Source organism: Gossypium hirsutum, chromosome D08, assembly GCF_007990345.1.
Source record: "Gossypium hirsutum isolate 1008001.06 chromosome D08, Gossypium_hirsutum_v2.1, whole genome shotgun sequence".
NCBI lineage: Eukaryota > Viridiplantae > Streptophyta > Magnoliopsida > Malvales > Malvaceae > Gossypium > Gossypium hirsutum.
The window spans coordinates 2,224,029-2,248,907 of record NC_053444.1 but is presented as its reverse complement, the minus strand read 5'-3'; the positions used below and the strand labels follow the sequence as shown (position 1 = coordinate 2,248,907).

The window sequence follows — 24,879 nt, the reverse complement described above, 5'->3', positions numbered from 1 at the left end:
AATGTCAAATAGAAGAAGTATAATTCTATACGGATTCTACTTGTTCAACTCACAGGTCCCTTATTTTGCCACTGTATTTTATTTCTTTAACAATTGATAGGTTTCAAGTCATACAATTTTAATATGTGAATGTATTCTTTTGATTGTGTGTGTCACTTATTTTTTTAACATCCTTAATGTTTTGAATAAAAAGAAAACTATATCGAAAGAATAATTTAAGTATCAAAATAATTAAAAAGTTTAAAAACGAAAATAAGAAAATTAATATAGCTCAGAAGTCAAATAGCAATGAAAACATTTTTCTTATATATTCATTAAATACCAAAATAAAAAAATATTTAAAGAGCATTTTTTTAAAACATAGATGACTTGTAAATCACATTAAACTTAAAATTAGAAGAAAAAAAGAGAGTAAAAATCAATTATTTTGAAGCAATTCATTGCTTTCTAGTTTTTATTTATTTATTGATATTAGAAGAGAATTTTTTTAATAAGTACATCTTTACAATTTAATATGTGTATTTTTTTTAAACACTTTACTAGATTCGAATTGGTATTTAATGTTTAAGTTGACAATTAAATTACCGAAAAACTTGATTGATAAAATATTAATATTTAATGTGTAAATTGTGAATTTAGTCTCTATTAATTTGATCGTTTTTATCCTTGTACTTCTTAAATTTTGAAAATTTAATCCTGATACAAACAATAGTTGTTAAATTTTGATGCTTTTAAAATCTTATACAACAAACATATTATCAAACGTAATGCGATGTGAGCTTATTATTTTTACGTAATACTCACAAAAAAAAAGTCATTATTTTAAATAATAAAACTAACAACTACCATTTAAATTAGGATTGAATCCGAGAAATATAAAGATCAAATTAGATAACAAATACTCAATCCAACTTACTCATAGTACGTGGTAAATACCAAAGTTTTACCTAATAAATTTAATTGTTACTGTTTAAGTCGAGATTAAAATTTTAAAATCTAAAATATACAAAGACAAAATTTAATCAAATTAGAATACATTTACTACAAAAATAAAAAATTAATTTTTTTTATTTTTTATTTTTTAAGGGAAAAATCTCAAAACTATAAATGAACTTTGATTTAATGTGCAATTTGATACATGAACTTTAATTTGGTACAATTATACACATAAAACTTTGAATGTGATTCAAATATATACATTAATCCTTCATTTTAATTAAGTTACATACATTTAAAGAAGGAAATATATCCAATTATTTTTATAGTGAATAAATATAATTATTTGTCTATGCAACTTATAAACTTAAAATGATGTATTAATAATCGTGTTAATATTTTGAGAGAATCAAATCATATCAAAATTTCATATATAAAATTATACCCTTTTTATTTAACAATCAAAACTTACATTTTCTAAGAGAAAAGGGTTTCACAAAGAATTTAACCAACATACAAATTACCAATGTATTTTTTTTAAATCGGATCAATGATCAAATTAATCATGCCACCAATTCGCCGGTCAAATTAAAAAATATACATAAAAACTTGATTCAATCAATCTCTACTAATTCTCAATTTAACTGATTCAAAATCACTCTTTAGACCTAGACTGATACTCCAACTGGTTCTCAAACCACCCAACATTGCTAAACTAGTTGCTTGTTGATTTTAAATTCCAAAACAATTCAACTGTGCAACCTATCCATAAATTAGTTAATTCGTGGAAAGAAGATAATAGATGATGTTGGCTAATGAAATTTGAAATAGATTAAAACAAAAAAAAAAATCGTAAATATTAAAATAAAATATTTTTTGTTTAATTGAACAATAACCCAAATATAAATTCAAATTACAAAATATTTTATCCAAGTCCAATTCGTGAAGAAAATAAATCCCATATAGGACAAGGCATAATTTTGCACTATATGTAATTAATACAAAGCCCCTTTAACCCAAAATGAAATGAAAAGAAGATAAAAATAATCCAACTCAAATTGAATTAAGGAAATTCTTACAAAACGGGGAAGCTGGTGTTGAGAGAGAGAGGCTCTGAGAGACAATTCAAAGACAGCCCATAGACAAATAATAGCTCATCCATAGCATAGCTGAAAAATAACAGTGCTTCAACATATCAGCAAGTAACAATATTTATTGTTAATATAGTAGGGGTAAAAGTATCATAGAGGCTCCTATATTAGAAATCAATTTGCATTTTACCCATTTACTCAAAAACTGAACAAATTAATCTTTGTACGTTAGATCGAAGAGCAAATTAATCCTTTCTATTAAACATCGGCCTGGATGATGAAATAATCAAACAGGTAGACATACATGGACTATTTTTTAACAATAAAAACGGATAAAATTTTTAACAGAATGATTTAATGTACAAGGACTAACTTGTCCATTTTTTTAGTAAATGGGACAAAATACAATCCAACTCCTAGTACAAAAACTTCCATAGTCTGTTACCGTCTCTTATTTCATTAAATCCAAAAAAAAAAAAATCTAGGATTCACCCACACAACATGTTGCATCATGATACCAGTATGTTGCATTATAATTATAATTCGTAAAGACATGATTTGCAATGAGTAAGCAAAGTAGCATAAATTGCAAGCTAAAGGAAAGCAATCTATCGGTTGAGTAAAAAAATCGACTTTATTGAATAACTCCATATGTTAACAGACTAAACCGCCTAAGTTAAGTCAGTTCAGCCATTTTTCTTTTTCTCTCTTGTTTTCTTCCTAGTATGAAAAATAAAACACAAAATAAAGGTCAGTTCGGATTTTGGTTAAAATTTTATATGGTATATATATTTATTATGTATTATAAATATATTGAAGAAAATAATATACATCAGAAGTCGGTTAAATTGGTTATAAAAATTTAGACCTGATAACAAACCAACTTAACCTATTTTAACCTTAACCCAAAAAAAAAAAAAAACTAAACCTAGTTTAACTGCCCACAAAACCGAATTGACCATCATAAACTGCTTGGCTGAACCAACTTGACCGAAAGCTATCGGTTAAATTGGTTTGAACCAACTTTTCGTTTGGCCCTAATTGAAGGGAATAATAAACAACACCAGCTATACTAGTAAAACAAGATCACGGTTGTACAAAACTGTTCTTGAATCTACTTATACATACCTGCAAAGAAAGAAACAAAAAGGATACTGGATGCAAACGACCAGAAAGCCAAAATTACAGCAGTATAAGAATCGTGATGTTATATATATCCTACAAAATTTTGTTTCTTTATGTGTGGTTGAGCAGTTTAAAGTTTGGGTTTGAAAATCAAGTTCAGGACCAGACACCAAAAAACAGAAAAGCATGGAAGTAGTAAGGCACATGTATCAGGCCTTCACGATAAATGCATGTAGATAACAGTAATGACCCAAACCATTCCATATAGGTCGATAAGCAACATGGTGATTACAAAATAAAGAGAACTTAAAGTATAGGTTTTAAACATTCAGCATAATTACCTGTACATATATTGACCACGGTAAAGGATCTTCAGCTACCCTGGAGGACTCTCCGAGGATCAAGTTGCCCACTGCAGTAACTGGAAGGAACAGCAGAAAGTTCTTGCCTTCCCCTCCATTCCTCACCGGGTTTCAATGTGATAGGTTTCTCGATGGCAGCAGCCTCCACACAGAGCATATGTTTGTATTCATCATCACCAAAGTCAGCCATAGCCTTTGCCTTTTTATCCCAGGGATTCCACACCACTACATACAAAAGAAATAATATTAGGACAAAGAACAGCCTAGGAATATTAACATACGAGAAGGCATTTCAGAATACTCTTTGGTGGAATGTTTTTCTGCATTTCATACATGCAAATACTACCAGAAATCGCTATATCTACCTGGTAAAAATCTCAAGCCCGAGTTCAGAATACTTATCAAGCATATAGATCTTAGAAGAGAAAGAAAACGCAATTCACACTAATACTTGAAATCAACCAACAATAATCCATAATTCCATATAAACAGTTTTCATAGGTTGGTAGTGATTGGCGAAATGTCATATAGCTTGAGCAGATAACACAAAATTCAGAGTACGAAAAAAACACAAAGGTAGCTCCTCTACTATTAAGCAGCAATGAAGAACATGATACTGTTTCCAAGTTCTAGCTAAATAGGAAACACTCTTGTTTGTGTGTTTCGGAGTATGAAGAGAAATCTTATACATAAAAGGTGTCAGGGTCCATATAAATAGCATGGACATTAATAAAAAAGTTGGAGAAAATAAACCTCACCAGCATCAGGGAGCCCATCTTTGCGTAATACAAGAGTTCTCTTCTTTTCATGATCCAGAATTGCAATTTTAGTCGGAGTACTGAGGTATATCTTGTCCACCTTTGTAAGCAGAAATAAAAATATGTCAACAGAACAAAATTTAGATATAAGCAGATTGAGAGAAAAAGTCATTATGCACTCACTTCAGCTTCAAATGTTATTGCATCTCCCTGTTCAGTAAACCGCTGCTTGTTCAGTAAATTATCCAGATAATCAAGTGTCTCTAATCCTTCAACACGAACTTCACTGAACACAAGGAACTAAAGTATTTTAAACCCTGATAATATATAATGGTATAATCATGATATGGGACAAAGATCGAGTGATTGACTAACATATTCTACCATGAATCAGCTTTACTAGTTGAGGTGCAAATATCATAGTAAAAGAGAAAAAGTAAGCGGCAATTCAGTTAGCACCCATATCAATAATTAGAAAACTGTTAAAAGTTAAGAACAAAATCAACAATTTTACAAATCCACAGTTTACTTCCGGAATATAAAATTTCAAAATAAAGGTTCAAGAAAACAAAACAAGCAAATAAAACTTATATCGCAAAATAGATTACAAAAATATTACTTTATTTCAGTTTACATGATCCAAACCTAAGATTTTTTTTGGATGACAACTAAGAATTGTTATTGTTACATTATCATATACCTTATTATTGAAACTAAGAATTGTGAGACAATTGATCATTGGAAAGTAAGTGGCTTTGATGAGCAGGCAGAAGAACATTCGTTACTTTCACTACTGGAAATCACAATCAAGACCATCCAATCCAACACACAATTCAAAGGGGGTTGGGGCAAATTAGGTGAGGACAAACAAAGTTGTCCATCTCCTATACCATCAAGAACTAGCAGTTCAAACAAAATCCAAACCACTCATTAATAATGCTCAATTGCTCAAACACAAGACATGCTTGCAATAGTGAACAGAATTTCAGATCCAGACATCAACTAGAACTAGGAATAGGACAGATGTCACCAGAAATGATATTTTACTATGTTGAAGTAGAATACTTAAACTGTGTGGATGGGAGAAGACAAAGAAGCTACGCAAGTAAAAGGAAAAACCAAACCATGTTGTTATTGATAACATCTAGAAGCTAGTAGCATGAGAAGAGATTTAGCCACTTATTATAGCTTAGCTGTCAACATTTAATGTTAATAAACTGGGATATGCAAATGTATCCAACAATGGAAGAAGATAGCGTGATCCGTGCATGTCAAAAGATTAACTCAAATGTATCCAACTATAAACCCAGAAGTAGCAGTACTACAGAACATCACATGACCGAAGAATTAAATATAAAACAAGTCCTTTTGAGTTACCTGATATCGGAAACGGAAAAATATGTGTGATATGCGAATGTGAATGTAAATGGCTTTCCATCAGTATTTGTATTCCTGATGCGAGATGTTAACATTAGATCCCCTCCAGGTCCCAAAGCTACCCTCAGGCGGAACTCATAACTGAGATAGAAGACAAAGCCACGAATTCAAGTTAATTGGTCAATAAAACAATGTGGTGAAGATTCAGATATGAAAGTCTTTTTGTGAACTGACATTACCTGTGAGGCCAAATCTTCATATCTTCTTCAGAAGGCTTAAGGATCAAATCAATGTAAGCTTTGCTGGATGAGTTTGTCGGAAAAGCAGGAGGGTCAGTGTCAATGCTCCAAAGTTTATTTCTGGCAAACCCATGCGGCTCAAGAGGACCATGATTTGAAAACTGCAAACACAGAGCATGTTTTTCATGACCACAATGATCATCGTCTAAACAAGCTACGACAATAGAAGATCTGCACATACTTGGGGAAAACATATAGGAATTCCTCCACGAATTGCTTTTGGAGGCTTGAACAATGCCTGCAGAAGAAATATATCTAGTACGTTAGAAACAAAAATGCACATAACCTCTAAGTGTTATATTCTTAAACACTTGCATATACTAGTATTCACGTTAGAGATCAACTATAAAAAAAATGAATTCTAGTTACTTGTTAAGCAGATTCATCAGAATAATTCAGGTCATTTATCATTATAGACATCATAAACCAAAAAAATTCTTATTCTCCTTTACCTCGTATGACCACTGAATGGAACAAAAAAGAAAGATATGCGAAGAAAATCAGTTACCAAACAGCAATTTTTCCTACAAGTATCTGAAGTATTTCATTTAATAATAGTGTGCAGAGTTTCAAACAAAGTCTTACAAGTTTATTCAATTTCTTCAAACATGTCATTATTCTAAATTTGATTTTCTGGACGGTTAATCTATGGGTTCAAATTATTGCAAGTACTAACAAATCCGCTCTTTATCTTTCAAAAATGGTTCAGAAAGGTTTATGATCTATAAAACACATAATCTGTCGAACTTTTGCAACTGCTCACACTCAAAAGTCAAAACAGACAGATCTCAGGTTGACAAAGGAAACATGAGAAGCAAAACTGCTTCCATTGAAGATGAAAATTTATATCCATAAAGGCTCTCGTAAAATTTAAGTAATCGTAAGACACCTACGTCGTAGAACCATTTCAACCAAATCTAGTTTATTCACAAGCTATTCCATCATTCTGACATCTATGGGTTAATTAAAAGCATAAATCCACTGCTAAAAAGTAGCTTTTGCAATATCAGCTACTAGGCACTACATACAAAATTTCAGGGGAAATATTAGATTAGGTCTAAATGAACCATCAATTCAAAGGAATGTTCTAAGCAGTATATTTCACATCAAATCCAGAAAATCACTGTCACTGAAAAAGCACCTTACTACTGACGAAAAGCAACTCCTCTCCATGCTCATTCTTCCAAGATGTCACGTGTCCTCCATACAAATACACCTAGGAAAAAAAAAACAGAAATAAAATTAAATAGCCCGAAATCAAAGATCTATCGAAATAACAAGAAGAAAAGAAGAAGAATAACAAAAATCAAATCCAAAGAAACGAAAGAAAACTAACTCAGATCAGATTGAACAGATCGTGAAATGAAAATCTAAATTTCAAAAAAAATAAAACAAAAAAAAAAGAAACTGAAAGCTTTATAAAATTACCTCGGCAGAGCTGCCTCGAGTCTCGCGGAGGATGATTTTTTCAAGGCCGTTAACGCCCTTGGATAACTCAACGGGAACTCTCTCGCTCGACATAGAATTTTCTCCCAAAAAAAACACTGAAAGTGATTGATTCTCAGTTATTGCTGCGAAATTCAAATTAAAAAAAGGAAAATCAAATGATTTTCCCCTCTTTTAAAACTAGTTTAATTTTTTAAGCACGGAAACTCAAAAGATTTTCAACTGTGTCAAATCTGTTTCTTTGTGCTTTACTCTTTTTCGCTCTTTCACTTTTTATTTTATTTTCTGTCTTTTTTTTTCTTTTTTAAATTTTACTCGATAAAGACGATGCGTTGAATCTACAACAACAATTGTAGTATGGCGAAATTGTTTAAATGGCCATAATTTGCTACACCACCATTGGCCCAATACCGTGTAGCCTACTCAATCCACACTGCCACGATATTTTTTTTAAAGAAATCATAAATTTTTTAATTAAATTGTTTTAATATTGAATTTAAAAATATATATAACAATAAATTCAACCATGTAAAATAATTAAAAAATTAATTAAATATTTGTAAAATAATTAAAGATTAATTAATATTAGATTTGTCCATAGGTCCCACTTGGCTTGAAAGTTCGTTCGAAAAATAAGAAGTCTGGATAAAAATATAGACTCAAAAACTAGGTTTAGACAAAAAAAATCCATCTAGAAAACGAGTCAGGCCTTGGTTAAGGTTTTTTTGAAAAAAAATGATGTTTTGCTACTATTTTCTTATTGTTTTACTGTCAATTTATTATTATATTGTTACTATTTTGTTGTTATTGTTTAAATATTATATAACTCTTATTTTATTATTAATTTTACTACTATTTTAAAGGTATTTGCTTATTAAGTTGTACCTATTTCAGTATTATTTAAGTATAAATATTTTTTAAATTTTTTTTAATTTATTTGGAAATATTTATTTTAATATATTTAGTGTTTTTGATGTATTATATTTTTTATTTTATATAAAAAATAAAAAAATTAATACGATGAGGCCCGAGTTTAGCATCTATAATTTAGGTCGAGCTTGGGCAAAAACACTTAATGGGCCTAGAATTTTGTTAGGGCCTAACCTGACCCATGAACATGTCTAATTTATACTTTCATGTTAGCATTTTTTTCACGTCAATTACCACGTCATCATTTTTTTCATACTATATCTTACATCAGCACTTAACAGTTCGTTAAGAATATAGATGGAAACCCATATTCAATGGACTCAATTGATTGTACTTTTCAATAAGAGGCTCAATTGATTTTTTTTAATTATTTTTACTAGGGATATTTTAGTAGTTAAGTCAAAAAAAATATTTATTTGGTAGCCATGTAATTAAAAAATAATATTTTAAGAAATCTGAATTTACAAAATAATTTTATCAGTCTTAACGTTTGGACTTAAATTTTGAAATTTGAAAAGTAAAGGGACTGAATTCCTAAAAGTAAAAATATAAGGACTAAATTCGACATTCGTAGAAAGTAGAGACACTTGTGGCATATTTTAACCAATTTATACACATTGACAGAATTTAAGTTGAAAGAGCATTTTTCAAGGCAATTTCACATGCAATAAACTTAGTGCGTTTTTAACCAAAAAAAAAAAATCCGTTTCATTCAAAAAAAGTGAGCTTTTGGGACTCTGTTTTTCAACTCCAAATCCATTATTGAAACCGAAGCTTGCGATCTTCCATTGATTTTTCGCAAGCGTTTTCGTGCTTTACAGATTCTTTCATAGCCATAGTTTCCTGCATCTAACCAGGTATATACTTCTTCGCTGCTTGCTTTCTCTTTTTAGCAATTTAATTTCAGCAATCGATTCTCAGCCTGAGTTTTGATCTCTTGTTTGAATACGATTTCCGGTTCTAAATCTGATGAAATAAAGAAACACTGATTGAAATGATTAGCTGTTTCGCATTTTTCTTAATTTTTTCTGTCATTGTTTTGATTCTTGAGAAAATAAAATATCATGTATTTCTTTAGTAGATTCAATCGAATTTCAGTTGGCTATATTTTGATTTTGATTGAACCTTTTTTTTTTTCAAATTCTCCGTGTCTGTAGATGCTGAATCGAAAACTTGATTATGTTTAATTTTAAAGTTCAAATCGCTACTCTTTCATCTATTCTTAAACAGGAACATCTAGGCTCTAGGATTTGAATAGCAAACTTTACATCATTTGTTACTGAGTTTGAATCAATTAAGTTAAACTCTAAGTTCATTGTAAATTAGTTGGTTTAATTCTCCATGTTTCCAACTTCATGTTTCGATTGGTTTTTAAAAGTATAGAATCTTATCATATCATTCCATCACTGCAGCTGTTAATCGTGTGTTAGATAAATTGGATCTCACTTGTTAAAAAAATAGTTCTGTTAAATTTTATTGATAGTGTTTTTTTAACACGTTAGAATCAAGTTATTCATAAAATGAACACATTCGTGTTTACAAATTGATATATATACTTAAATATGTTTCACGTGAGATCTGTATTGACATTCGTGTTTACAATTAAGATACTTTGATAACTCAATTTAAAATAATTTGAGAATGATTAGTGCATATATATATGAATTGTTCGTATTACTTGATAACATATTTTACGAGTCATTAAACTTTGAATTTTTTATATTTTGATTTTATTTACTCTATGTTTCCAAATCCCAGATTTGAGTTTATTTTGGCAATGAAGTAAAATAGATTTGGGAGGAGAAAAAGTGCCCAAAATTCATTGCAACTAATGAATAATCTATAGAAGGAGATGAGGAGAAAGTTCTACTGCAAAAACTCAGTTGCTTTTGTGTTCTTGGTAGTGTTCTTTTGTTGTATGTCGGTGTTGATCATTTCGATGCTCAAAGTTCCGGATGTCGACACTGGAAACGGAGCAATGTCCATTTATGATGACACGCCGCTTAAATCCTCAGGCAATGACAAATCGGTCGGTACATTCGGGAACATGATGATCGATATGTTACCTGAAGATCTCGCTTTCACCGTTTTCGTCCCTTCAGAAACCGCTTTCGAGCGCGATCTGAGGTTAAGCGCGAACGATAGTCTAGTCGAAGAAAAGATAAATGACACTTACGTGGTGATCTCTCGCGTGTTAGGTTTCTCGGCCATTCCTCGTGGTCTTGGTACAGCTACGGTACCAATCAGCGGCGAAGAGGTGTCCTATGATTCATTGTCGGGGTTTGAGTTGTTCGTTTCGAAGTATGCCGGAGGAGTGTTGGTGGTTAATGGAGTGAAGTCAGAGAGTGTTGATATAAAGAGAGGGAAGCTTGTTGTGCATGTAATGGATGGTGTTATTATGGATGCAGAGTTTGAGCAGTCGATTCAGCCTGATTTTGATGATGATGATTGAGGTAAATGAGTCATGTTACTCGAATTCGGATGTAAATGTTCGATATAAATACACGTCTTAACATGAATATGTTTGATTTTTTAGTTCTATCTTCTATGTATTTAGATGTGAAAGTCATATTTATTCATTGGGGGTAAACTACAAAAATAGTCAATTTTGTTTGTTTCAGATTATATATTAATCACTTATATTTAAAATGTTACGTTTTAGTTACTTATGTTACCGTTTTATTATGAAATGGTCACTTTAACGGTAAGCTACGTTACCTCCCTAACAGCGGTCTTACATAGCAGTCCAAATGAGTTTTAAATGTCAATTTGGATATCCTACGTGACATTCCAAATTAAATTTATTTAATTAAAACCCTATTTTCATCCCAACAACTAGACATCCAAGTTGGCTTTTAAAACTTATTTAGATTGCCATGTATGACTACCGTTAGAGAGATAACAGAGTTTAACAGTAAAATGGCCTCTTTGTAACAAAATGATAACATAAGTGACTAAAACGTAAAATGCAACCTAAAGTAAATAAAAATGACTATTTTTATAGTTTATCTTATTCATTGTTCAAATATACGTTTAGAAGTCGAAATTAAGTTGTATATACTTATAAGAATTAAAATAAATTTCATCATTTAATAACCTGCATCCTTATAATCTTTTCAATAACTAAATCAAAATTATATCATTTAAAAAAAACAAAATACAATTTTATCATATATTAAACCAAAAAGTTAAATATTTCATTTTATAGACCCAAAATAAAAATGAAAATCAGAATTCAAATATAAATTCTTTTATGTTCAGTTATTCAAATTTCTTATGATCATATTTATACCATTTCAAATTCAGATTATCTTAAATTTAAATTATTTTCATATTCGAATTAAGCTAATCAAAACCAAATAAATAATGTATTAACGAAAAAGAATTAAAACAATAAATATTTAGATGGACAGAACGTTTACCTGTCATTAAAAACAATGCAGTGAAATTAAACACTATAATAATACTAGAATAAAAACAAAAAAAACTAAACATATCGCACTAAAAGTAAACACTCATCCTCAAAAATTTTAACATAATATATGTTAAAAAAATATTTCCTATTAAAAGTTTAAAGATGGGAAATGCAAATACTAATAAAGATCAACTTTTTTTTCTCTTTAAATTAAAAAGAAGAAGAAAAACAGAAGATCACACTTTTATTATCCAAAACAAAAGGCAAAATGAACTAGTTCTTAGTTCTTACACTCAGCTGTACAAACTTTTCATCCTCAAAAGTTAAATACAAAATACACCTAAAATTGTCTGGCATTTTCAAGCTCCCAATATTTGTTCTAATTTTTTAATCATTTTGGAAAACCAAAATAAAAATAAATAAAAAATAAATTAAAAATGCAAAAATGCAAACCTCACAACAAAGCACTGTGACCATAAAGAATACCAACAAAAAGAAAAAGCTAAAACTCAACCAGAAACAACAAAGAAAAGCCAAGAAGAAAAAGGAACAAATTTTCTAGACATCCAAACAACCAGATGAGAAAAAAAGGGGGGGGGTTGAAATCCAGATATGTCTATTAATGACCCAAAAAAGAGAAAAACCAAAAGCTTCTTAGGGGAGCAGAAGCAGCTAAATATGCACTGATGCTGTCCCTTTTTTTCGATCCTGAGAAAACGGGTTCGGGTTCTTCCCACTGCAGCCGAACAAAATGAATATAGTTAGAACGATTTGTGGATTCAATTTAAGATAAGAAAGAGGTAAACTTGTACGGATTTGGAAGTATGTTTTGTTCCACCTGCACTCTCATTTGAAAGCGGGTTTTGAATAAATAGCACAGATGAATCAAAGGGGGGACTTAGAACAGTTGAAGAGCCATTTTTAGCTTGTTTTGTTTCCACTTCGGCAATTTATAGAATGCGTCTTTTTTCATCCCGAATTTCTCCTTGAACTCCTCGGATGACAGGTATGTCTGCATTTTTTTCGGTTATAAGAGTCTTGAAGAACAAATGTAATACCATCTTAAAATCATAGTCTTAAATCATACCTCTCGTCTGGTCACATCTATCTCAGAAACGGGATCGGTTGATGTTATTTTGAGACGTTCGTAAGGGTATATTGGAAGGCCTTCCTCGTCTTCAGCTTCACCCTCTTTAGCATCTTCTTGTATAGTGAGGGATTCTAGTTTGCTACTCATGGAATTCTCCTTAGAGTTAGGCTCGGGTGTCGGTGTTGTTTTGGGTGTCGGTGGGCTCACTTCATCAAGATACATGCTTCGGTTGTGAGTACAAATACGAAAATAACATAGAATTTGATCTTGAAACACGGAAAATGCATACCTTTCACAGATCTAGGTATGATGGTCTCTCGAGCTGGTGGTGGTTGTTTTTCGAACGATGCAGTAAGAGCTGCTATAGCTGCAGACTTTTTTGCAGAATCCGGAGTCACGGATTTTGGGTACAGTTTTTTAACCACAGGTGGCGGAGTAGAAAGGTTTCTAGCATTAGGGTTCTCAAATGCAGCTGCTAGTGCATTGAAAGCGGGAGACCTTCCCCTCACACGAACTCGCTCAGGGCTGAAGGACATACTTCTAGAACGTTGTGATCTGTCCGGCACACTACTAGACCTTCCACCATATGATACTGGCGTTCTCCGCTTGGGTTTCTAAACATACAATAAGATGTTAATCCGAAAATTAACTCTAAAGATAACCGATAAAGTGGTAACGAGAACACAAAAATGGACGCATGCTATGTTACTCGGACTCCAGCTTACTGGTATGCCTTTGAAAAGTTTTTCCATGTATTTTGAAAGTCTTTCGAGAGTCATATTCTCATATCCATACCCAGATATGTCTTAGGCATGGGTGTCAGACATGGATACTTCAAGAAAAATGAAGAGTCCAAGCAACATAGATAGTGATCACTCGATACCAAAAGCGGCAAAAGTTCAACTAATATGAGAGAGTTAAGTGAAGTCTTACATCGACTGTTGGTGTACCCCCAGTTTTCACTATGGTAAGTTTCCTTTGAAACGAATTTCCGTGCATCTGCAAGCAAATAAAAACACTAAGATCCTTGCACGGATAAAGCAACCATGATTCCAATGCAGTAGTAGAGATACTTACAGAAGACTTTGCGGAGTCCCATGAGAAAAAGCGCGTGAAAAAGGGTGGCTCACTCCCTTCCATGACTATGTATATCGGAGCTTCACGAGATAATTTTTCTAAGAGAAAATCATGCTCAAGAAATTTCTGTCCAACAACAGATTGAAATGTAAGAACACACCTGGTGGAACAGACCGCAAACTATTCCTAATCCCTAATAGATATTGTACGAACCAACCAAGAACTAGTCCATTTACATGTGCACACTCGACATCCTTAATATGTTGACGAGTGAAAATAGTACCCTTAAAAAGTAGTGTGTAACTATAGTTTCCACCTATATAACCGAATGATCTTACCTGACCAATAGTCAAAGCCTGCAATTTATTCTTGGTATCGACTTGTTGTCCAACCCAGACAAAGATATCTGAGTGACAATCTAGGATAAATATATCTTCAGTCATCAAATCATCCTGAGTGAAGTTATATATCTCCGTAACCTGCATAAGAACTTGCAGTTTAAGCCGATGATGCAGATAAAAGACGAGATTTTTCTTACTTTAGGCTTCTTTTTCTTTTCTTTTTTCTTTTTTTTTTTTTGCAGTATAGTAAAAAAATAAGTGCGCTTAACATTTGCGAGCTTGCTAACATGACCAATAAATGGATCATACATATAAAAGTCATGAACGCATTTGATAAAATCGTAGTTTTCAATTTTGGAAGTAGCTGATAAGTAAATACACACCTTAAGATTCCCTACAGATTGGAGTGAAATTTGCAATGAACCATGACAATGAAGAAAGATAAGGAATTAGAAAACTATAATTATGAATAAACATTTTACATCTGTAGAACGAAGACCATAAATTAAAAACCTTATAACCATTAAAGAGTTATCAATACCTTTCGAGAACGTGCAGGAGAATAGGTGAGGATCACCTTCAGGTTCCCTTGCTGTCTTTTGGCTTGGGTATTCGGATTTTCCTCCAAGCAACTCCCAAAACTGTTCAGATTCCGATCCTTCTTTTTGCGGCTTGGATTGTAAATTAGGCTGAAGATAATCAAAAGGGTATGAATCGAAGCTTAGAGAATCAAATCGGAAACTCAAATAGCTGTTTCTAAAGTGAACTAATATTCAATACAACAGATGCAAACTATCCACTTAGCCATACTATTCCATCAAGCCTAAATCAAGTTTCGGGAAGGAAGCCTCTTGAAAATACAAATCGAACCTTTATGATATCTAGTTGTCTCTCAACAAGCTCATGGTCATCAGGGGAAGTTAGGTTTCCAGCCCATGTAAAGACAGTGGAACCGCTATGTAATATGTAGCAGTAAGAGGAGTTCAAAGATGATGCGACCTGATAGAAGTAAAGAAAAAAGGGAAAAGAGCATAAGTTCCATCTTGTAAACAATAAATGTACAGCGAAACAAATTTTAAGTCCATCTATTCATTTTATAAGTGGCATAGAGGTAAAAGTATTAGCAACTTTCTCAGGACTCGTGCTTTCAGATTGTCCAGTCATGGAAGGCAGAACATGGTCCAGTCACCTTTTTTCAGAAATCAAAAACAATAAAAACGAGTACCCGACCGCTATCACGTGGAAGATGTTAGACCTCTCGCAAAAAACTAGTTTTATAAGGATCATAATTGCTACGAGTTCTTAAGGAAACAAATATAGTAGATGAAATTTGGGACATACTGCTTCAACTTGTATCGCTTGCATATTATCAGGCCCAGAACCTTGTACTCGGAACAGTGCAAGACCATCTTCTGTGTATGTCCCTTCTGGGATCTCCTTCTCAGCAATGTAGTTCTTGTATCCATCACTAAGACCACCCTGGTGAATTTTAAATGATTGAACCAGTTATCTAAGGAGAACTTGGACACATAGTATCCATTGAAGTAAAACTTACAAATCAAAATTCCTCAAACCTTAAACACAATAAAGCTCTGGAAGATCGAAAAGAATTGAATGGGTTCATTTCCTTCGTGGATGCAAGCCTGATGATCGGATAAATACCGTCAGAAGGGAAATACAAACATATACAAACAGTAACTTCAGAAAAAGAACAATGGTCTAGTTTAAAAAAAGCTACCTGGGTAGCCTGGAACTTCATAGATTCAATCATTTTGGTTGCCGAAGAGACTGCGGAAACTCTTTCATCCTGTTAAGCAAAAACTCATAATCAGTAAAGCAACAAAAATAATACACGCACTGTAAGAAAAGGTAGCATGATAAGGAGAAGTCACATCCATGGTACATATATGTGTTCCCTGTTTGGGACAAAAGACAGTTTTGTCATTGAAACTATGGTTGAAAGCTTAAGGCACTCAATAGTTTTCGGAACAGAGAGACCAAAGAGAGTCATAGAATGTTTAATCACCTCAACACTCTGCTTTCCAATCCATGTTCCTATAAGATACTCTTCTTTGTCTTCTCCAGGGTAAGAATATTGAAAAATGTAGCAATCCCCGCTGTAAAATTTTGACTGATCAGAAGCTGGAAGGAGAACTTTTTCCTGGCCATTCACACGCCAAACCTGCACAGCCAAATTAATGCCATCATCAGTAAACTGGCTCAGACCCAAAGACAGTATGTACCATATATTATGTCCAATGCATGAAGAGAAGAGCACCATTGCCACCTGCTACATAAGGACTAAGCTGGCTATATGTTTAAGCATGATAACAAGTCTAAAGATAGAACAAATGAAACTCTTAACAATAACATAAACCCGTCATTAGAGCCAGAAGGATGAGTTAGCAATATTCTGCAAGAAGCTTGGAATGGCTGCAGAATGCAGATATTCAGTCTACCAACCTAAAAGGTTTTATTGTGCGTGTACATTTGTTTACTATAACTAGCATTGCACATGGCCTTTTACCTCATCATGAATTTTCTTTCCAATAAAATCAAATGAACAAATTGACAATATTTAGGCAACCAGTTTCTTAATGTGTTAATAACAGAAAATGTTACCTTATATCTGAATTTAGTGTTTTCAGTTTTTACTTAATGCTTTAATCAGATTCAAATATATATTACTTTAATGTCAGTGCGACATCCTCAAGATCAAATTTCTTGCTCCACTGTCTGGGAAGCATGGCACATTCAAAAATTCAGTACCTAGAAAAATATAGCTACACAAGTACAAATATACCTGCAAATTTCCGGTGCAATCAATATAAGGTTGGGGTTCTTCCTTTGCAGGAGCAGCTTTTGCAAGGCCCTTGACATTCAGCCCTTGACGTCGTAAAAGTGCTACAGAAACCATTGTAATATATTGATGTTTAAGGTGACAAATGATGATTATTTGATGGCTAAAATAGTATAAAGATTAAGAAAAGACAACTCATAAATCAAAAACAACAAAATTGCAAGATATTTCAGTTACTAACCAGCAACTTTGCTTCTACCATCCTCGGTAACAGCAACATTAGTGGTCTGGGGCCATGACTCAAACTTCGACTTAAATACAACAGTCTCAAACCCCTCAATTACACGAATTATTTGGGATTTTGGTCGATCAGAACCACAGATTAACTCCTGTTTGGTAACATCAACAATGCAAAAGGAGCAAATGAGAAATCCATATAAAAGTTGGTCTAAATCACCTTACAGAGCTATTACCTCAGCCGCTCCGCTTGCAGTCTTTCTTTCATCAAGAGAAGTATTTCTTCCCATCCATACAAAGACTTCTAACCCACAATCCAATATATAGCATTTATTTGTGTCCAACAACTCCCTTGTCAAGGAATCAGCATCAACAGGCTTTGCCTGCCCCTTCTCAACACTTGAACAGCAAATATAATCCAATGAGAGCATTTCTCAAAGCACAAAATTATAGAACACAAAGAAGCCTTTTACCAAATGCAAAAGCATTTTTCTTTTCACTCAAAGATGACTAATTGGTCTATTTAGAGAAAGCGAAAATTGTATTTGCGTAAGCAATTGACCATCATCGCCATTGCCAAACCAAGATAAAATTACCTTAGTAGCTTGGCCGTATGAGACTGAACAGTCCTATCCTCATCACTGGCAGTCTTCCTAGGAAGTGGAGCAAAGCCACCAAAGAATCCCCAAAACTCTCCAGTTTCAGCATCGGCCATCAACTTTCCATCCTCTGCATAGAGTAATAAGATAGAATCTATTAGTTTATAAACAATATCCACTTCTCACTCCATTTATCTTATTCTTCCCTTCCTTCATGATCTGTATCTGTTAGTTTACTCACCAATTGCAGCTACCTCACATTTCCCATCATGATAAGTATCTTTAATGTATTGAACAACTTCTAGGGCTTTTGCCCTCTCTTGAATGGATGAATTGGACCCATTAAATTGAAAGATTTTAGACTTTGTATCCAGTATAAAGATATCATCATGGTTAAGTGAGGATCGAGCAAAAGGAACCTGCCATGAAACATGTCATCAACTTCCTGAACGAAAAGTATTGAATCGCACTTGACATTGAGTATTGTTTGTCCTTAGAAAGACTTGCCTCTTTTACATGGACAACATGTTTGCCTCTACAGACAAACATACGTATCTTATGTTCCTCTTCCTGAACATGTTTGAATCCAGATGCTACTCCACCTTCCTGGGGTATGATACATGGCTTAAAATAGGAAAGGAACTTCTCAGTTTCATGGCCCTGCACTTCACGATATTGAACAGCACGCCCTCCAAGGGCAGCATCAAGTTCAACAGTCTTGACTGCAGCAGCACCTGCTTCATCCTATGTTAAAAAAGTTGTGGTCACAAAATTGATCTGATATCTTAGTTCAAAATTCAACCTATTACTTTCTCAAAGGTTAAGAATTGAACAAGTAAAAAGATTTTTGTCGGAACAAGGTTTACCTGGGATGTGTCTTTACCAAGCCAATAGTGTATATCATGACGCAAGGCACCACTTTTTAAGGCAGTTGTCTGAGCCAAAAAAAAAAAGTAATATTAAAGAACGTTAAGCTGAGAAGGAAAACTTAGTTGCATCTTAGAGCCTCAAACTACAAGTATAATCTAGTAAATATATGAGTACTCAGTTTTTATAAATAACCCCAATGCAAAGAACAACAACAGCCAAATGCTTACAACCTGGCAAAGATTACAAATAAAAGCCACAACAGATCCTTTTCTCCATGGCAGCGGTCGCATTAAAAATATTAATAACAAATCCACAAGCTTCAAATTTTGGTGCTAATACAACCAAGCAATATGTAAAATAGAAATGACTTGCCTTCAAAATAACATAGGAATCCCCTGTGAAAAATTTGCCATAAGATGACTTTGGAACTGGAACAGGGCGGAAGTTTTCAATGCGCCAGATTTCAATTCCACTGCGAACTATTAAGGAGAATAATTCATGAAGAAGAGCAACTCAAAAGCAGACATACCAAGATTGAAATGGCAGCAGATGTGATAGTTGTTCTCTTTCTACATTTGTTGTCACCCTACACTAAATGTACAACCTAAATTTACTATAAAAAATTATTTCGACTATCGATCTAAAGAACAGTAAACAATCAGAGTGATAATCCACATAACACTGCAAGTTTCAAAAAGTGAAGGATACGCTTTTTGCCCAGCTCCCTGAAAAGCTGGATCTAAATCTCTCATGGAAACCGCCATACTTCTTACACAGCTTTAAATTTAATGTTTCGATCTTCTAGGTCCCAAGCTTGAAGTAATAGAGGTAACCTGAAACATCACCAGCACCATCAATTGAATTATCAAATAGATAAATAAAATTACTGCAGGAAGAGAATCTAAAGAAATGAAAAAAGCAACGCTCTCTCACAACATCGTTCATGGTATTGCTGTCGACACAATGATTAAATTTGAGCATCACTTAAGTATGGAACCAGCACTTAGATTAGTTATTCATTAAGTAGAAGAATGTCTTGCACTAAACTCTACAAAGCCAATGCTTAGACCTACAAAATAGATCATTATTTTGCATTTTCACATCGAACACTTTATCAACATGAATAGAAACCACCTGCATCTCTAATTTAGGGTGTAGTTTTCACTTTTTTCCAGAAGCAATTGCCAGCAAAGGACAAGAGTTCACTTTTATTTTTCTTTCTTTTTCTTTAATTATCTACAAATTTTCATTAAGGGTCCCAAAAAATTGCTACTAGCTGATAAGAGTACAAACAATTAGATCTTAAGTTAGAACTAGTACAGACATTATAGACTCATAACCCTGAGTTCTAACCGGCTATAATTGTTCTTTGCTTAATCAGCTCTCTTTGAAATTCTTAGTCCAATTTTAAGCTGTAGAGCTAATTTTATCAGTCAAATAAAAGACAAATTTCTAAAACTGCATACAGATAAGCTGAATCAGCTAAGACCAAGCTTAGAATCTCATGAAATCCATTTGATAAAGCAGACTATTGATTTAGCTGTCCAGTCCTACTAGATCCATGTTTGCCATAACACAAAAAAGAATTTTTCTAAATTTATTGGAAATACAACATTCGATCAATGTGTTTTAGATTTTACAGTTTCCCAGATATCGAAATTCAATGTCATGAAAGTGACAAAAACACAATATTTTATTGAAAATTCATATCAAATGAACCCCCCAAAAAAAACATAGCTAAATCATGCTCATTATAGTCAGTGCCTACTAAAATGAAGTTAAATTCATAAAACATGAGCTTGAAACTTTTAAAGCCCCAACACATCACCAACCAATAGATCAAATCTTTAAAAAAAAATCAAAAACGAAGTCATAGCAAAATAATAATAATAACCCAATATTGTAAAGCTCAACAACCCAGAAAATATGTACTTCAAGCTCTATAATCTTCTTGAATTTAGTAGATAGAACATTAGTTCAAAAAAAACCCAGACACCAAAAATCCCCAAAAAGTAAAATTATGTTCAAAAAAAAAGAATTACCTGGTTGTTGAAGATGATTATCAGAAAGCAAGCAGAACCCAGATCCAAAAAAAAATAAAGAAAAAAATATATATGAGAGTGTTTTGAGAGTTAAAAAATAAAGGCTAAGAAGAACCCTCAAAAAAAGTAGATTGAAAGGAAAAAAATAGAATTGGAATGGAAGCTTTAGACAGCGAAACAAAGCATGAATTGTAGAGAGGGAAAAAGTTAGAGAGAGAAAGGAACAAAAGAGAGAAAAAAAAAGGGGTTTGAAGGAATTGAAAGGGAATGATGACTGCCAGTCGTGCTTATCACTAATGGCAACCCAAATTTTTTTTTTTCTTTTGGAGAAAAAAAACTCAAAATGAACTGTAAAATCTCATTAATAATTAATTAAATTAAATTTATGCAGGTAGAAATATTTAAAGATCAATCAAAACTACAGTGAAAACAAAGTTGAAAAAAAACATTTTATGGATGATGATGATGATGGGGTTGGTTGATTTTCCTTTGAAATCAATTAACTGATTACAAATTTGAAGTCAAATTTATTTCAAATGTTAAAAATAAAAAAAATAAACTTTAAAAATGGAATAATTATATCATATATATATATATATGAAAAAAAAGATTAAAAAGGCTTATTGCCTTTCTTTACGGCTTTTTAATCGTTTTACAAAGATTTCATCGTTTTTGTTACTGTTGATGTCCCGGAATCTTTGTGTTTTGTAAGAAATTAAATAGCTTTTTTTTTTCTTTTTGATAATATAATATTATTAAACAAGTAATTTTATATTTTTAAAAAATAGTAATTTTTGTCATAATTAAATTCTGGATTAATATGTCATTTAATTATTTTTTAATATTAATGTGAAATTATTATTGAACAATAAAATTTTAATTTAAATATTAATCCGTTTTAGCGGAAAAATTAAAACTTGTAATATAAAATAGTTTCGTATAGATAGTGTTTGATAAACAAAGTTTTGGGTTCTTTTTAATTGAATTGTAGGGTTTGGTAAATAGAAGTTTGCAAGAGCTTGTTGAATTAAAACCTCCAAAACCAAACAAAAAAAGCTGGGGATGAACAACTTTTTCACAGCTGATTAGGAATGAACATCTGATCATGCTTGTTAAAAAATTACTTCCTTAACCACATGTTCTTTTCTGTGGCATGTTTTTATTTTTCATTTTACACTTATTAACTAAGTTCTACCAAATACTTTTAAATAATCAGTTAATAGAACCAATTGGTCAAATCAACTACTCCAGTCAACAATTAGCTATCAGCTAATTGCCAAACACGATCATAGTTTTTTTTTGGATTAGTTCATTTATAGAATACATTTTAATGAAATTATGAATTTGATAATTTTTATTTATACTAGGAATTCGTGGCACTCTAAAAAATATTATTATTTATGAAATTGAAATTGAAAAATAAATAAATATATATGTGAAAGGAAAAGGGAAAGGGAAAAAATTAAAAAATTAAATAAGGGGAAATTTTGAAGAAAATTAATAAAATATTTATTTTTATGTTAAATAATATTTTTATATTTTTAACTTTTAGTTTTATTTAAATTTTAAGGATATGATGAAGAATATATTTACAATCATTCTATATTTATTTTTGGGTTATGATATTATTTTTAATTTATTATATATAAAATATTTTTGAGAATATAAAATGTTAATTTTAAGCATGATATCTTAAAATAAAAAGTGAAAATTTAAACAATATTCAAATATGTTAATATTATGAATTTATGATATATAAAATATATAAACTTAAATTATAATAAAATATTTTAATGCAAATCATTGTTAATATGTTTATATATGAAATATAAATTAGAATTATTTTTAAGTAATTGATATAAATTATTTATAAAACTAATTTGCTTATATTTTTCAATAATTGTCAATGTCGTACTTTTTTGCTAGTTTATATTAATATTATTGTCAATATAGGAGGACGTGATTGATTATATACAAAAGAAGTCCAAAAAAGAAATAATTTTTTTTACCAAAAAATGAAGTGAAAGATTAATTATTTTTTAATACATATTATCTATAAATCCTTGAAGTTCGATATGTTAATTTAACATGTTTAATCGTGTTTATGTATGATCTCAACCGAGTTAAGATTCGATTAACATTGAAAGAGTTAATTTTTAATGTGAGAAAAATAATTAAAATATAATAATAGTCTAGAAAATAATATGAACATAGAAATGGATTAAAATTTATTTAAAATAAATTATTATATTTAAAATAATATAATATTATAGGTCTGTCACCGGCCATGATTCAGCATGTAAAGTTTGGTGGTGGGGGCTTTGATTATGCTAATTTCCTTCCCTTATTTATTTATTTATTTATTTAGGGTCGGATTATTCGTTTAATTTATACGAGTCGAATTTTAAATTAGAATATTTTAATTTTGATTTATCAAAAATTCAAACTTTAATAATAGTTACATATAAAATTATTAATAATTTTAAAATATTTTATTATTTTAAATAATAAATTTCGATTCGAATCCAATCGAAATATGACCCGACCCGGTCCATGTACTTCTCCCATTTTCTATTATTATTAGGTACCAACATTCAACACTTTTACCAACCATTTTCCATTTCTAGCCTAGCACATTGCTTTTTCCTTCCTTCAATCACTAACTATATTATATATTTTTATATAATATTGTATAATATTATATTACAATCATAATCAAATAAGTTAGCTAAATTTAATTTTTTTAATGCCCACCTCGTGGCATTTGAATTGAAAGTGGTACATTGAATAAATATTGTGACCCAATCGAATATTTTGAACAATTTTAAGTTTGAATGTGTGTTTAGATTATTTTAAAGTATTTAAATACAATTTAAATTTAAATTATTAAAATATTTAACTCGTTTCGTTTAAATTATCAGTGGAAAGGTAAAAGTATTTTTTTTAATTTTCGAGTCTCGATTCGATTATTGGACAATATTATCCTTTTTCTCTTATTAAAAAATATTATATATTTAACCATAATATAGTAAAAAAGATAAGTAAGAGGATATTTTTAGTTTCTCTTAATTTCGATATCGAGTAAATTGGTTTATCTAAAAAAAAAGAGCAATTTAATCCTTAGATAATTGACCTCTCCGGTCCTTCTTAATTTTGATATTGAGCAAATTGGTTTCTCTCAATTTCGATTCGATCATTGGACAACTTTATCCTCTAATTTTGTTATTATATCAATCGTAATTATGTACAATTGACACAAGACATTAATATTGTGATTAATTATCCTTAATTACTTGTTTCCAAAATTAGCAGGGATTAAATTACTCTATTTTTTTTTAGAGGGACTAATTTGTTCGATATTGAAATTGAGAGCGTTTGGAGATGTCTTTTTACCTTAAAAAAACATGTCTGAACAGCTATAAAGTAGAATCAAACTAATACAAAGCATAAACAAACTAAGAATCGAAATAATCCATATTAAAATCGACCTACAAATTAAAACCCACACATGATAACTGCGTATTGTATGACTCAAATTCGAGTGCACAATTACTAAATCCTCCACTTTTATAAAAAAAATCTAATATCTCATTGGCAAAAAAAAATAAACTATTTATTTTCAAAGTTAAATTAAATCAAATTAGAATTCAATTAAACAAAAATTTCAAAGTTGGCTAACGTATGATATAATTTTTTTTATATTTAATAGAAATGAAATTAAAGTTCTTCATATAAATTCCAAGTTTTAATTTTAAAATAAAAAAATATATATTGAATAATCTCATTATAGATTATGATCATATTTACTATTTTTTACATAAAATCTAGAACTATCTATAACCTCTCATCAACCCATAAATAAGAGGATAATATGCTTCAGCGCGACTAAACTCATTTCATCTTGTATTGACAACAATACATTAAATTAAAACTCAATTAACAAATAATATATAATTTGCTTTTATCGTCAACGTCAAATTCAGTAACCACCAACAAATTTCAAGTGTTTTTATTTATTTATAATGTGAGAGAAAAAAATAAAATAAAAGGCTTCTATTAGGTGTCGTAATCTCGTGATACCCTT

The 24,879-nt window shown here is 31.2% G+C and overlaps 3 protein-coding genes across 3 annotated transcripts; 1 reads left to right on the top strand and 2 right to left on the bottom strand.

The window, feature by feature from the left end:
• Positions 1 to 1,795: 1,795 nt before the first annotated feature.
• LOC107919812 (putative glucose-6-phosphate 1-epimerase) lies at positions 1,796 to 7,741 on the bottom strand. Its single transcript, XM_016849182.2, has 9 exons — positions 7,377 to 7,741; positions 7,090 to 7,164; positions 6,130 to 6,186; positions 5,889 to 6,049; positions 5,650 to 5,790; positions 4,456 to 4,558; positions 4,273 to 4,372; positions 3,494 to 3,739; positions 1,796 to 2,105 (listed from the first exon to the last, which is right to left on the bottom strand). Exons 1-8 carry the CDS (start codon positions 7,467 to 7,469, stop codon positions 3,525 to 3,527), a joined length of 945 nt encoding a protein of 314 aa, XP_016704671.1. The 5' UTR covers positions 7,470 to 7,741; the 3' UTR covers positions 1,796 to 2,105; positions 3,494 to 3,524.
• A 1,233-nt stretch (positions 7,742 to 8,974) lies between these two features.
• Positions 8,975 to 10,973, top strand: LOC107919813 (uncharacterized). The gene is made up of 2 exons (XM_016849183.2): positions 8,975 to 9,181; positions 10,083 to 10,973. Exon 2 carries the CDS (start codon positions 10,177 to 10,179, stop codon positions 10,774 to 10,776), a length of 600 nt encoding a protein of 199 aa, XP_016704672.2. The 5' UTR covers positions 8,975 to 9,181; positions 10,083 to 10,176; the 3' UTR covers positions 10,777 to 10,973.
• Positions 10,974 to 11,966: 993 nt separating this feature from the next.
• On the bottom strand, positions 11,967 to 21,134 carry LOC107919811 (villin-4). Its single transcript, XM_016849181.2, has 24 exons — positions 20,796 to 21,134; positions 19,462 to 19,586; positions 19,126 to 19,225; positions 18,750 to 18,818; positions 18,391 to 18,627; positions 18,125 to 18,302; positions 17,881 to 18,013; positions 17,521 to 17,683; positions 17,289 to 17,436; positions 17,051 to 17,151; positions 16,274 to 16,429; positions 15,986 to 16,054; positions 15,822 to 15,890; positions 15,589 to 15,726; positions 15,118 to 15,246; positions 14,789 to 14,936; positions 14,631 to 14,641; positions 14,245 to 14,385; positions 13,907 to 14,032; positions 13,763 to 13,828; positions 13,119 to 13,443; positions 12,827 to 13,035; positions 12,578 to 12,751; positions 11,967 to 12,475 (listed from the first exon to the last, which is right to left on the bottom strand). The coding sequence occupies exons 2-23, from the start codon at positions 19,515 to 19,517 to the stop codon at positions 12,638 to 12,640; spliced, it is 2,886 nt and encodes a 961-aa protein (XP_016704670.2). The 5' UTR covers positions 19,518 to 19,586; positions 20,796 to 21,134; the 3' UTR covers positions 11,967 to 12,475; positions 12,578 to 12,637.
• Between the last annotated feature and the right edge of the window lie 3,745 nt (positions 21,135 to 24,879).